Source organism: Microtus oregoni, unplaced genomic scaffold (assembly GCF_018167655.1).
Source record: "Microtus oregoni isolate MIOR12 unplaced genomic scaffold, Mior012 000006F_ref0000085, whole genome shotgun sequence".
NCBI classification, from domain to species: domain Eukaryota; kingdom Metazoa; phylum Chordata; class Mammalia; order Rodentia; family Cricetidae; genus Microtus; species Microtus oregoni.
The window spans coordinates 28,902,787-28,917,823 of NW_024543065.1; the positions used below are offsets into that span (position 1 = coordinate 28,902,787).

The following is a 15,037-nucleotide window of genomic DNA, read 5'->3' on the forward strand; positions in this document are numbered from 1 at the left end:
ATCGTCCAGGTTTAGTCTTCTGTCTTTTTATATCTGTCACTATCTTCTTGGACAGGAAAAAGTACATTTTAGTGTTTTGATAAATTAACTTTTTTGATTAGTCTACCGGCATATATAAAACTCCTTTGTTACTGCTACTTCTCCTACCTGGATCTGTCTTCATTACATTGATATCTCTGGCAGGCAATATGTGAGTGCCTTTGTCACAGTCACAGTGTACTAATAGGGCAGTTGGACCTACCTGGTGGGTTTGTTTCTTTAATTTTAATTTGTTGTTTAAGGGTGGTGTTTTTATTTGTTTGAGACAGAGTTTCTCTAATACAGCCCTGGCTGCCCAGGTCGATGGCCTTGAACTCACAGAGATCTGCCAGCCTTGCCTCTCTCCCCGTCCCAACGACACTACTAATCACTTGTAAGGGGGTTTGCCTGTATCTGTGTCTTGTGAGCCATGTGTGGGCAGTGCCTGCAGATGACTGAAGGTGTTACCTTCCTTGGGACTAGTTGTAAGCTGCTCTGTGGGTGCTGGGAATTGAAACTGAGCCCTCTGGAAGAGCAGCCAGTACTCTTAACTGCTGAGCCATCTCTCCAGCTTCTCTATATGGTATTTAAGAAATCCAAAATAGATGAAATATGTGCATACATATTCATGCCTTGCATGCATATAGAAGTCAGGGGAACCTACAGGAGTTAGTTCTCTTCTTCCACCATACGTGTCCCAGGGATAGAACCCAGGATGTCAGGCTTGCACTGAGCACCTTGTTGGCCCTGGGTACCAAATTGTTTTACTTACCCGGTATCTCATGTAAGGATTTTAGTTTTGTGTATTTTTTTTCTAAAATCCAGTATCAAAACAACAATAGAATTAGCCCAGCTTGACTCAGGTTACATGATCCCAACTTTATTGGGAACAGTAGCTAGGAGCTATGGAATTGTTGAGCGTGTCTTTTTTTTCTCATAAGGACGGTTTGGTATACTGACATTAACTACACTGCAATCATAGAACTGCTTCACAGCCCATTTGAACTTGACAGCCACGATCTTAACTGCGAAGCCATCTCTCCAGCCCCTTAAGTATGTATTTTAAATCTAGGGAGGAGTTATTGAAACCAAATGATTATGCCAAGTTCAGTAAAACAGTACATGACATTTTAGGTTTGGTTAAAATTTTTAATTGAATTGTAGCTTTTTATAGTGTCCAAAATAATTTTTGTCATATTCTTGCATAAAATCTATCTTAAGTTCTTACAGATTTATATCCACTTTTCCAATTTAGCATAAAATAATTAAAATTTGTGATAAATGAATTTTACTGTCCACTCTTTTTTCAACTGTCAGTTGCTTTTTATGTTAAAACTACAAATTCTGTTAGTGTTACATCTTCAGTAAATACAACCCTGTTGGTTAGAATATATCTGACTAGGTAATTATTTCCATACTTGAATGTAGTTTCTCCTTGGTTACTAAATAAACCATATTCAAATTATATTATACTTTTTGTTCTATACAAAAAAAGAATAGGAGAGAAATGCTTAGACAATTGATCATAGTTGACTCAAGTTAGTTTCTAAATTTTTGGAAAGTTTCATATGAAAAATACTTGCTTCTTATTAGTTAAACTTTTTTTTCGATATCATTTGTTGTGATAGACAGCTTAGCATAGTTTGAGTTTTTGTAAGGATTATATAAATGGGCAAGATTTTATGTTTCAGCAAAATGTTAGGATAGTAATAAGGTTAATATGATATTTACTCTGGTTTGGATTTCATTGTAAAAACTAATTAACTTGTTTTTACTTTTCTTGACAGAACAAATTCGATTAAAGAATATCAGAAAAGTCTATGGAAGATGTATGTGGTATCGTTTACGGTTATTAAAACCCCAGCCAAATATTATTCCTACAGTAAAGTAAGTAATGGGCTTCAATAACAAAACATACTGAGTACTTGTTCTTTGCTAGGTGTTATGAGTTAGGGAATCTGAGGATAGCTTACATGTGTGACTGTAAAGAAGTTGTAGCCTGTGAGAGGGGTGAGGTTTTGTTACAGTAAGCTTTAGAGTTGTGAACAAGTTAAAGCTCAAAATGAGAAGGGTTTGAGAGTCAGCTCTTGTTTCAAGACTGTATATATTATGTGCTAGGACTGGAGTTTTAGGTTGAAGTCTATATGAAAATCAAAGATTTCAAAGACTGACAAGATCAAGTGTGAATTTCAAGGTGCTAACTAAAGTTGTCTCATGCTTAATATGTTTGATTCTGTGGTAACTCAAGGTGTTTATGGTTTTCCTTAAGCTAAGGCTAAGAAGTAAATTGATTTGGCCAGAATTATGCAGTGAATGTGGTGGACAAGACCATATCACCTTAGTTTTGGCAGGCTCATCTGCTTAGACAATCCACTAGCAAGGATTTGATTCTGTGAGGCTAAAGGGTGTGCTTTACACTGAATTAATGTCAAGTCTTTATTTAACTCAGTCACTAGATTATCTGTGATGGGAGCTGAAGGTTGTTACTGCAGAAAAGTAAATTACCCACATCTACCTGCTGTAGAAAGAAAAAAATCTGATAGAGGATTAAGTGTTGAACCAGTTATTTTAAATCTGGGTTTAAATGATGAGACTAGTTTTAAACATAGATGTGTAACTTCAGAGGACTGAAATAAGATGTTTAAGAGGGAAAGGACTGTTTTTTGCATAGAGAGGGAATCTTAGCTTTGGTGGTAATGCTCAGTGGTAAGAAGCTAGATGCAGAGTTAGCACTGAGACCAATATAGCTCTCTTTTCTCTTTATTTGCTGTCTATTCTCATTTTAAATTAAAAATTTATAAACCCTCCCCCCTCTCCATCTCTTTTTTTTGAGACAGGTTCTCACTATGTAGCCCTGGCTGGACTGAAACTAGCTATGCAGATCAGGCTGGCCTTGAACTCGCAGGCATCCATCTGCCTCTGTCTTCTGAGCTTCTGAGGATTAAAAGTTTGAACTGCTATTCCCAGTTTTATGCCAATAATTCTTTTTTTTTTAAATTGAGAAAAGAAGAAAAAAAACATAAACAAAAAACAAGTTTCCCCCTCCTCCCAGCCTCCCATTTCCCTCCCCCTCCTCCCACCCTTCTCCCCCTCCCCCCACTCCTCTCCCCCTCCCTCTCCAGTTCACAGAGCAGTCCGGGTTCCCTGCCCTGTGGTAAGTCCTAGGTCCTCCCCCTCCGTCCATATCTAGGAAGGTGAACATCCAAACTGGCTAGGCTCCCACAAAGCCAGCACATTAAGTAGGATCAAAACCCCCTGCCATTGTCCTTGGCGTCTCATCAGCCCTCATTGTTCGCCATGTTCAGAGAGTCCGGTTTTATCCCATGCTTTTTCGGTCACAGTCCAGCTGGCCTTGGTGAGCTCCCCAGTAGATCGGCTCCACTGTCTTAGTGCGTGGGTGCACGCCTCGTGGTCCCGACTTCTTTGCTCATGTTCTCCCTCCTTCTGCTCCTCCTTGGGACCTTGGGAGCTCAGTCCAGTGCTCCTGTGTGGGTCTCTGTCTCTATCTCTATCCATCACCAGATGAAGGTTCTATGATGATATGCAAGATATTCGTCAGTATTGCTCTAGGATAGGGTCATTTCAGGTTCCCAATCCTCAGCTGCCCAAGGAACTAACTGGGAACCTCATCTTGGGCACTTGGGAACCCCTCTAGGGTCAAGTCTCTTGCCCACCCTAAAGTGGCTCCCTTAACTAAGAATTGTGGTTCTGTGCTCCCCTATCCACCTTTCCTTTATCCCAATTCTCCTGTTTCCCCAAGTCCCCCCTCCTTCCCTTCTACCTTTTCTCTCCCCATCTCCCCTTACCCCCATCCCACCCCACCCCCAAGATCCCAATTTTCTCCCCGGCAATTTGGTTTACTTCCCTTAGCCAAGAGGATAACTATATGCTTTTCCTTGGGTTCACCTTCTTACTTAGCTTCTTTAGGTTCACCTATTGTAGACTCAGTGGTCCTTATTTATGGCTAGAAACCAATTATGAGCGAGTACATCCCATGTTCATCTTTTTGGGTCTGGGACACCTCACTCAGGATAGTGTTTTCTATTTCCATCCATTTTATGCCAATAATTCTTAAGTCTCAAGCCCCCACCTCATTTTTGCTCAATATTTCGGGTACCTGGATCTCCATTTTTTCCTTCTAATTTATCTATTGTGTGTGTATGATGTGATGTGGGCATACATGTGCCATTGCACACTACATCAGTGTGGAGGACAGAGGATAGCTTTGTGGATTGATTCTTTTCTTCAATACCTTATGAGGGCTCTAGGAATTGAACTTGGGCCATCAGGGTTGTGAAACAGGCTTGTGACAGGTAAGCCATTCTGTCAGCCTTGAACCTAGTTTTCAAGGAAGTTGAAGGCCTTTTTGGTAATAAATAAATGATTTATTTAATTCATAATGAAGCTCAAATAATGACTAAATAGATTTTGGTAACAGTTCAGAGAAAGTTTAGAAATTATAAAAACTCTTGCTACTTTATACAACCTAAATACTTCCTGACGGTATTTCTGAATCTAAGCTATGTAATTTCTGGAAGTAGCTTCCAAATGACATTGAAAATATACTTAAAAGAAAAAAATGCAGAATACTTTCTAAGTTAAATTACTGAGTCTGCATGTGAGAAAATGTTTGACTTTTTGGAGGGTTTCTTTTAGAAAATTGGACATAAAGCATAATCATGTGTATCCTCTACCCCCAGCCCCTTTTGCTTTGGCTCTCTGGAAATGAGTGTGGTTTTATTGTTTGGAATAGTTTTCATCAGCATGGGGGATCCTGTCATGAGCCTTCTCTTCTCTTCTTGGCTCTGAGAACAGATGCGACGTGTGAAGCATCTAATAGAGTTTAGCATATCTGGGATATTTTCTTCTTTTCCTTGTGTTTGCTTTTCCTTCGTGATTTTTCATTCTTATCTCTGTTTTATGAGTTTTGTTAGACTTTTAGATTTCATCAAAGCGAAGAGTTATTGTGTGTGAATAGCATTTTCAAATGTTCTTAGACTATTGAGAGTATTAACAAACTTTAGTTTTATGTTTAAAATTTCCTCCTTTTAATTTCAGATATAATTATGTACTTATTATAAGTCATGTATAGAAGGTGCTAGATACACAGTGATTAACAATCTATATAGTTCAAAGTTATGAACTGTAGGAGAGAGTGCCAAATAACAATTATAATAAATTTAGTATATAATGTTAGTTCATTTCTTTCTTTGTTATTGTAATAACATACTTGAGTTTGGGTACTTTATAAAGAAACAAGGTTTATTTAGCTTATTTTAGTTTTAGAGGCTGAAAGTCCAAGGTCTGTCAGCCCCATTCATTTGTGACCTTTGGAATAACATTAGAACTTGGTAGATGGCATCATGGCAGGAGGGTACATATACATATATGACAGATACACATATGTATCTGTATCCATACACACACACACACACACACACACACACACACACACACACACACACAGAGAGAGAGAGAGAGAGAGAGAGAGAGAGAGAAAGAGAGGAGAGAGATATGGATACAGATACAGATGATACAGATACATATGAGGGTCCAGAAGAGGTGTCAAATCCTCTGTAACTAGTTACAGGAGTTGTGAGCCATCTGATGTGGGTGCTGGGAACCCAACTTTGTCCTCTGCAAGAGCAAACCACTGAGCCATCTCTCTAGCCCCCCAGACCTCATCTCTTAAAGAAAGATCTACTACATGTTTTTGGGTATGGTGTGCATGTGTATTCAAATGTGAGTGCTGCATGTCTTCAGGTAAACATGTATGTGTTTATGTTGGAAGGCAGAGGTTGATATCTGGTGTCTTTCTTGAATATTTTCTAGTTTATTTACTGAGGTATAAGGTGTTCTAGTTTTATTTCTGTTGCTAGTCATGGTCAAGGACAGGGACTATATTCTGAGAGATACCTATTCTGCCTTCTTCCTGCTAGTTAGCTTTAATCTAGATTTCTTCTATCTTTATGTAGCTCAGGACTTTTCAAGGAATGATGCTACTCACAGTGAGTGGACTAGGTCTTCCTGCATCAGTTAACAATCAAGATGATTCCCAGATGTAGCCGTAGGCCAATCTGATCCTGGCAGTCCCTCAATTAAGGTTATTTTTTTTTTTTCCAGGTGATCTAGACTGTGGCAAGTTGATATTTAAAACTATTGTACAGGGTTCTTGCTAAACCTGGAGTTTGCCCAGCTAGTCTGTCTAGCCTGTTTACACCAGGGATCCCATCTCTGCCACTCAAGCACTAGGATTTCATGGGCAGTCACACCTGCCTGGCTTTTATGTGAGTGCTAGAGATATGAATTCTGGTTCTCAGGCTGTCTCCTGGTTCTACCAATTTTTGTACTCTGTACTGCTAAACCAAGCAGTAAGGACAGGGAGAAGACTTGTTTTGGAAGAACAACAGAAGGGCTCTCACTTGGCCTAAGACAGAGAAGACTTTTTGAGTTGGTTGTGGGTGGGTTTTTGAAGGCAGCAGTCACAAAATAATCCCACACTAGTTCAGAATTATAAATAATAAAGGGTTAATTATTTCGGAAAAATTTACAGATCACTGTCCTAGACAACAGTCCTCTGAACAAACAGGAACACAGTCTAGCAGCTGGAAGCAAGAGCCGGAAGCAAAAGAGAGAGCTCGCATGCTTTACAGCTGCTTTTACAGTATAAGAGACCACACCCAAGTGGGCTGGTATCTTAAATTCTATTGGCTGAAGGAACAGAATATGCTCCCATGGCACCTCCCCTTTTTGTTTAAATAAGGAAGTTCCAAACCCAATACAAAACTATATACACTAGGAACAGATATCAATTATAATTAGTATTACAACCAACATAAACAGTATTAAGCAAGGAACATAAGCTAAATGTTTTAATAAGCATTCTATCCTAAGGAATCTAAGTCTTGTATAGGAAATGGCTTGGATAGATCATAAGAGAACAGTAACTACAACTATCTAATCTTCAACTCCATCGAAGGCCTGAGAAGGGAGATAATTACTTGAGCAGGCAGGAAATACAATCAAGCAGCTTTCAAAGCAAGCAATATATGATGGAGACAATTAGCTACCTGAGCAATCACCCAAAATCTCGTTTGTAACGTTGTAGTAACCAACTTTGGCTATGGCCTAGCGTAACTGAGAGACCATTTTCAGAGGAAGCAAATTATTCAGAACTGTCTTACCATGTCTTCGCAAGATTTGACAGTCTTTTTCCTTGTGTTCTGCTTATTCATTTCTAGATACCATGTACTTTGTCAGTGGTTGAGGTATGGCCAATTCCTTGCCCAAAGGCCAAATGTGCCAAGAAGAAAACAAACTCCAAGTGGAGTGTCTTTGGACTCACATTCTCTCTGGAATAGATTGGTGCTGTCAGGAGCAGTCATGTCTCATGTCAGCAGAACCCTAAGTTATTTAAATGCCATGTTCTATAGATCCTTGAAGTGGTTGAAGATTACCTGCCTAGACAGACTATAATCTCTATGTATCTAAGAACCTAATTGATCTGACTGTAAATACAACAAACATGAACAACTATTGACCTATAATATTAATACCTGTATAACTTAAAAGACTAAAACTTCATGTCAGAATATTAAGTAATCTATAAATAAATGTGCAACAAATGAGGACAATGACCAAAATGTAAACAATGTATAAGTATCTTGATCAGAGTTAGGAGTAATATATAATGCAATATGAAAATAGATCCTAAAAGTTGTATCAATATACAGAATGTCTTCAACAGAGGTAGAAACATGCATATATACAATCTGACAGAAATACTTTGCATAGGTATACAAATAATGTAAACAAAAGTAACAAATATAATTTGAACTTATATCAATATACAAAAACTATACCAATGTAAATTATCCATAAATAATAGCTCACAAATATTCACTCTATTGTTTTTGTTTTTTGTAGTAGTGGAGTTGAATCTTGTAAATGCTAGTTCAGTATTCTACTGTGGCTCTATATCCCTAGCCTCTAAGACTTGGGGAAGAGTTACTATTAGTAGGCCATAACTACCATTAATTGATTATGTTTACTACATGTGAGTTACTTCCAAAGTACTTAACATTCTAAATCTCATTTAATTGTCAAACCCATCATGGAAGTTGGATTTGAGATATATAGCTTAAACAGCTTACCAAACTTTTTAAATTGATGTATAATTATGGTGGGAGTTGAGCTAGGGAGTTTTTTTTCTGGGTCTAGGATAAGAGGGGATGTTCTACATAGGGTTCTGTCTCTTTGGGCATATATGTGGACATTAAGTGGGCTGGCAAACAGCTTGAAGTTATATACCCTTGAAAGGTTTAAAATATGCCTGGGTATGCAACTTACTTTGTAGAGTTCTGGTCATTCATGCGGGAAGCCTTTGATTTGATCCTTAGAACCATGAAAATCAGGTATGGTGGTGTAAGCCTGCACGATTAGCACTTGTGTGGGCTGTGAAAGCAGGAGAGTCAGAAGTTTGAAATCATTTTCCTTTACATACTGAATTTATGGGCAGCCTACATATGAGACCCTTTCTCAAAGCATGTGTGTGTGTATTTGGTTTAGAATATTGTTTTGACCAAATGGAAAGAAACTTGTATCTCAGTTCCCACTGTTGTTTAAACTACCCAGGGGTTAGTAAAATCTGAGTAAGAACTTGTTCAGGTGCCTAAGGAATTTGCAGCAAGTCAGAGGAAAAAAGTTATTGTTTGTGCTGCTTTGTAGCTGTAATTGTGTTCTCTTTGAAGGATTGCTTTTGAAGGATGGATTGTTGGAGTTGAGTTGAAGGATGAATATAGATTTTGTGTAGGTAGGCGTGCGCGCGCGCGCACACACACACACACACACACACGGGGACTGAGATTTTGACAGATACAAAAGCAAGTGCATGATTGTGGGAAAGCTTATGGAACATTGAAGAATAAAAATCTGTTTTGTTGAAAATTGGATAAACAGAAAACTAAGGAATCATTCTAGGTGATTCCAGATGAAGAGGCTTGTTTCCAAACGATAAGTGCATTTGAGCTAGGTTCTGCCAAAGAACAGAAGCTCAGTCTGAGGGTGTAACTCAGAGTTCTTGCCTACCACAGACGGCAGAGGCCCTAGATGTCATCTCAGTGCAGTGGTAGAAACAAAGAGCTTAAACACAAGGGACTTTTTCTTTGTTCTTAAAACCAGTTATTCCGATTGTGTTTGATTACTTTATATTTTTGTCTAACAAATCCTATTCATTGTAACAAATCTTCACACAGAGGATCTAAATAATAGTTCATTTCCACATTAAGATATTGATTACGTTATACTCTTATTTCTAATCACATTTTTGTTTATAGAAGTTGGATTGTGTTTTTACAAAGCTTAAAAGCTGTTTTCCCTTTTGAATTTAACGTTTAAAAAATATTTCATGACAGATTTTCCTTTTATTTACTAAAAAATATTTCACTCTGGTTGAATGATTATTATTGTTGTTATTATTATTAATTTTGTCTAGCAATTCATTGGTGAGCATTTAAAGGTGCTTATATTTGGTTTTACTATGTAGAATACATTCAAGAGAGAAGAAATTAGGGTTTTATTGTTCTTTTATATCCTTAACTCCTGCACATATTTTATGTCTTAGCTGTAAAATGTTTTTTTGTGTGACTCCATCATGATTTGACTACTCCCCCTAAAAGTTAGTTATTTCCAAATTTTACTATTTAAAGAAAGCTATTCATTCATCTTTGTATACCTGGCCATTTTTTAAAAATTCATCTTACTAAATGTATTATTTTTAGGTCAAGAGTAATCTTTTTACATTAAGTGGTTTCTTGGCTGCTTAACACTTATGTATTTTTATCTATTTTAATGGTTCTAGTATTAATTTCTGTATTTAATTCTGCAATTAGTAACTGGAACCATCCATTATTTGGGAGGCACTCCACTAGATTCTAGAGAATTCAAAAGTGAAAAAGACACTATTTTGTTATAACGGGAATTTACAAATTTGAGTCAGTAGTGTAGCATAGTGGTGTGGAACTACTTTAGATTGTTTCATTTCCTTGCAGAAAGCTGTACAACTGCATTTATTTATGTCATTTGTCTTTTTCCTAAACAGGAAAATAGTTCTGCTTGCAGGATGGGCATTGTTCTTATTCCTTGCATACAAAGTTTCCAAAACAGACCGAGAATATCAGGAGTACAATCCTTATGAAGTATTAAATTTGGATCCTGTAAGTAGTATTGTTATGTAACCTCATTAATTTAACAATACCTTAAATACTAAAGGTCTACATTCTAAAACAAATTATAGACATTTCCAAAAGAAATCAGACTTGGGTCTGTTGACCTCTCTTTGGTTAGATTTGTATTTTTCATTTATGTGTATCTGTTGTATGTGTACTCAGGTCAGAAGAGGCTGCTGGATTCCTTGGAGATAACAGGCAGTTTTAAGCTGCCTGATGTGGGTTCTGGGAAGTGAACTTGGGATCTCAGGGAGGGCAGTACCAGCTTTTATCCAAGCCAGTTATTCAGCACTGCCAGCTAACTTTTAAAAAAAAAAAAAAGATCTAAGTCATTATCATTTAAATATGTAAATATGGTAAATATGTTTGTTCAGTTGTTGATTGCTACTAGTAAGTATTAGTTTATAACTGGTAAAATGTTAAGATTACTTGATGAGCCGGGCGGTGGTGGCGCAGGCCTTTAATCCCAGCACTCGGGAGGCAGAGGCAGGCGGATCTCTGTGAGTTCGAGACCAGCCTGGTCTACAGAGCTAGTTCCAGGACAGGCTCCAAAGCTACAGAGAAACCCTGTCTCGAAAAACCAAAAAAAAAGATTATTTGATGATAAGTGACTATATTTTAAAAACACATTTATGTTGATTGACACATGCAATATCTTAAGTCTAAAGTTGGGGTACTTGTAAGAACCTGTTGTCATTATCATTGAAATTAGGTAATCCTTTTATGTTTTTTGAGATTTTGGTTGAACTTGGTTGACACACCTCTCTAGAACACTGGAACTTGAGGTAATGCAGAGAGATAATGAGGCTGGGAGAACTGGGTCCTATAACAGTTTAGTAGGCAGACTGAGTCTAGTGGTTGTGGTTTTAAACTTTGTTTGTCTTCAGTGGATGGCTTGGTTTTGAACTTGATATAATACAAATTAAGGAGAATGTTCATTTACATCTGCTTTGTAGAAGAAAAGTTTGCATATAATAGAATTTTTATTTGATTGTTTCTTTTTTTAAAACTTTTTTAGATTTTACTTTTAATTGTATATATACATATATGTGTATATATCTATATCTATGTATATGTGTGAGTGTGGGTTTGTCATGAGAATGCAGAAGCCTGCAGAGGGTGCTGGGTCCCCTGAAGCTACTCAGAGTTTGATCATGCTGGGAACTGGACTTGTGCATCCTTTCTAGATAAAGTTCACACTAGAGCAGTATGAACTTTCACCCCTGAGCATCTCTCTAGCCCAGTGTCTATTTTTTCTCACAATAATCATCACGGCCACCAAGAGTATAATAAAAAAGATGCGGGGAAATAAAAATGATCCAAAATATTGGTAAAAGGTGAGATTGAGAATCAATGCCATTTCTTTTTAAAATATTTAGTCTTAAGATACTGACAAGCAGATGAAGTGAGATGTTGCTCAGAGTATAAAGAAAGTAAATCTCTGACTTAACTGCATTCGTTTACTTTTGATCATTTTTTGAATATTTAAAGCCTGTGCACTTTTATTGAAAAGTAGAGTTATATGGTTTCACTACCATCACCATCAGTGACTAGTATGTTGCATGCCATATAGTTAAATGCTTGATAAAAATAATTACTTGAACAAAAGAAGTATATGTATGAGATGAAGTTTTGAGAGGTAAAATGTATAGGAGAAAATGTTACTTTTTTGTCAGAATATTGAGTAGTTTATGGTTTAAGATAAAAATAGGGTTGACTATTTCTTACTGCATTGTGTTCTTATGTATTAACAAAGTTTTCCTTTTAGGGAGCAACAGTAGCAGAAATTAAGAAACAATATCGCTTATTGTCACTTAAATATCATCCAGATAAAGGAGGTGATGAAGTTATGTTCATGAGGATAGCAAAAGCTTATGCAGCGTAAGTATTCTACGGCTTTTTACACTTTTTAAAGAAATGGGTAAAGATACTTTCTTTTTTAAGGTCATAGTAAGTAAAATGAATGTCATACACTTTTATTAAATATTTGCCAGGTATATTGTTGTGGACATCCTCAGCAGCTCTAAAGTGGTAGTTTAATGAAAGCATAAGTTACTCAGAGTTGGCATTTAAAGAACTGACACCTTTATCAAAGCAACTCTGGGTTTAATCTCTGATTTCTTGTTCTGTTCTGTTGATCTGAATGTCTGTTTTTGTACCAGTACAATGCTGTCTTTATCACTGTGGCTCTGTAGTGTAGTTTTTTTTTTTTTTTTTTTTTTTTTCGAGACAGGGTTTCTCTGTGGTTTTGGAGCCTGTCCTGGAACTAGCTCTTGTAGACCAGGCTGGTCTCGAACTCACAGAGATCCGCCTGCCTCTGCCTCCCGAGTGCTGGGATTAAAGGCATGCGCCACCACCGCCCGGCTTGTAGTGTAGTTTTAGGTTAGAAAATAGGGTGCTTCTGGTTGTGTTCTTTCTGTCTAGGACTGGTTTGGCTATTATGATCCCTCCACCCCCAGCATTGTCAGGTTTGTGAAGGAGTTGAGATTTTCATCTAGTGCTTTTTTTGATGTGAAATAAAGCTATTGGTCAGGTCAGCACTTACATTTTATTTAGGTGTTGAAAATCATTTTGTCACTTTTATATTGCCTAACCTGAAAGCACTTGTGTAGAAGGTATTTTCCTAGTTCTCCTGGCACTTGACTTAGAAGAGCTTGTTTTCTACAACAGTGAAGTTTTACAGGTGATGTTTACATCTTGAGAACATAGTGCCACTGTTTTGGAATTAATTACTATATTTTAAATTATTAATGTGGTCTTTGGAAAAATTTTAGAAAATAGACTTATGAAATAAATAAAGGTCACTTAAAATCTTATATTCTTAGAAGATGTAGTAAATAGTCTTTGAATTTTATCTGACTTAATTGGCTAAACTTCAGCTAATCAGGAATTCGTATCAAAGTCTAGGAATTAGTAATTTACACACAAAAGTGTGTATGGATGCTCCAACACTGCAGAAAAACTTTGGGTGACTGTGTAGGCGGCCACCTGTTTTCTGTCATTACTCAAATTTTTGGAAGTCACTTGCTTGCACTTCCTGCTTACTCAGTTAATATTATTCCCTTCTTGGGTCTCTGAGGGAGTTGAAGATTAGATAGATATAGTTGTAGTTTACCAGATACAGAAAGCAAGTTATGATAGAAAGTAAATTAGGTAAAAGACTTTGGACTCACCAAGATAGGATAGATATGAAATACTTTCTCTGAATTTGTTAAATGCAAATGGACTAGATATTTTTCATGTATTTATTGCCTGTATATATTGTATATAGTCATTGTACTTATTGTATACAGTTTTCTTATATTAGTTATAGCCTTTTTTATTTTATTTTTTTAGACAAAAAGGGGAAATGTAGTGGCATTTCAACTGTAATTTGTAAATAAGGGCTGCCTGAAGATCTGAGATTTAAACAGTCCCACTGGTCAGCCTTAGAGCCCGGATTATGGTGACACACACCTTTAATCCCAGCAGCCACCCTAGTTGCCATAGAGATTGGGTGGTGCATGTCTTTATTCCAGCCCTAGAGAGGAATAAAGGATGGGGGGCAAGGACAATGATGACAGGACGACAAAGGACAACTGTCAGTCACAGTCTCATTCTGAGATTCCGGAAGGCAGGATCTCCATTTCAGACTGAGGTCAAGGTAAGAACCAGAGGCTGACTGTTTTACTTTTCAGATCTTCAGATTGAACCCCAGTTTCTGACAGAGTTTTTATTAATCCTGCTTCAGATTCACATACATGTGCACACGCCCCTCCCACATCTAAAATAAATAAAAACAAAGGTATTAATTGTCTAATGAAGTTCTTACATTTGATACTTACTTTTTGGGAATGACCTAATTTTGATATCTTGTTTTCTTCATGATAGTTTAACAGATGAAGAGTCTCGGAAAAATTGGGAAGAATTTGGAAATCCAGATGGGCCTCAAGGTGCGGTGAATATAAAAATGTTGATAGTATTGTATATTATAAAAATACTAATTAGAATAAGAGAAATATTGATATTTCTCTTTATGGGAGAGTTAGCACAAGGAGTTAGATGAATAAATTGAACTTCTTTACTTTAAAAATCATTTCGTGTAGCCGGGCGGTGGTGGCGCACGCCTTTAATCCCAGCACTTGGGAGGCAGAGGCAGGCGGATCTCTGGGAGTTCGAGACCAGCCTGGTCTACAAGAGCTAGTTCCAGGACAGGCTCCAAAACCACAGAGAAACCCTGTCTCGAAAAACCAAAAAAAAAAGAAAAAAAGAAAAAAAATCATTTCGTGTATGTATGTATATGTTTTGCTTATGTTTATGTTTGTGTACCACATATATGATTGATGCCCAGAGATCTGAAGGGGGGGGGGTCAGATTTCTTAGAGCTGGAGTTATGGGGCCATTGCCAACCATCATGTGGGCCTAGGAACTAAACCTGGGTCTTGAAAGAACAACAAACGTTCCTTTTTCTTTTATTTCCAATTTATTTTATGTATTTTATTGATATGTATATAAAAGAAGAGGATGTTGGATGCCCTGGAATTGGAGTTATAGATGGTTGTGAGCCACCCTCAGGGTTCTAGGAACTGAACCCAGGTTCCCTGCAAGAGCAACAAATGCTCTTAACTGATGAGCTAGCTGGGACAGGAGAGATGGCTCATGTTAAAGGCTAGGTTCATAACCAGAAAGACAGCAAGTGCCCTTAACCACTGAGCAGTCTTTCCAACCTCTCTGTTTACTTTTTTACTTCATTTTTCTTTTTAAAGACTCAGTACCCAACATAATTGGACTTGGTAATTTTTTTCCTTCTTTTT

General features: G+C 37.2%; 1 protein-coding gene across 2 annotated transcripts in view; it reads left to right on the top strand.

Moving 5' to 3' along the window:
* Sec63 (SEC63 homolog, protein translocation regulator) overlaps positions 1 to 15,037 on the top strand; it is an 81,109-nt gene that overhangs the window by 25,848 nt on the left and 40,224 nt on the right. For both annotated transcript variants that reach the window (XM_041653456.1, XM_041653457.1), the window contains exons 2-5: positions 1,806 to 1,905; positions 10,118 to 10,232; positions 12,013 to 12,125; positions 14,115 to 14,176. In XM_041653456.1, the coding sequence (XP_041509390.1) occupies positions 1,806 to 1,905; positions 10,118 to 10,232; positions 12,013 to 12,125; positions 14,115 to 14,176 (390 nt within the window). The remainder of the gene's footprint in view (positions 1 to 1,805; positions 1,906 to 10,117; positions 10,233 to 12,012; positions 12,126 to 14,114; positions 14,177 to 15,037) is intronic.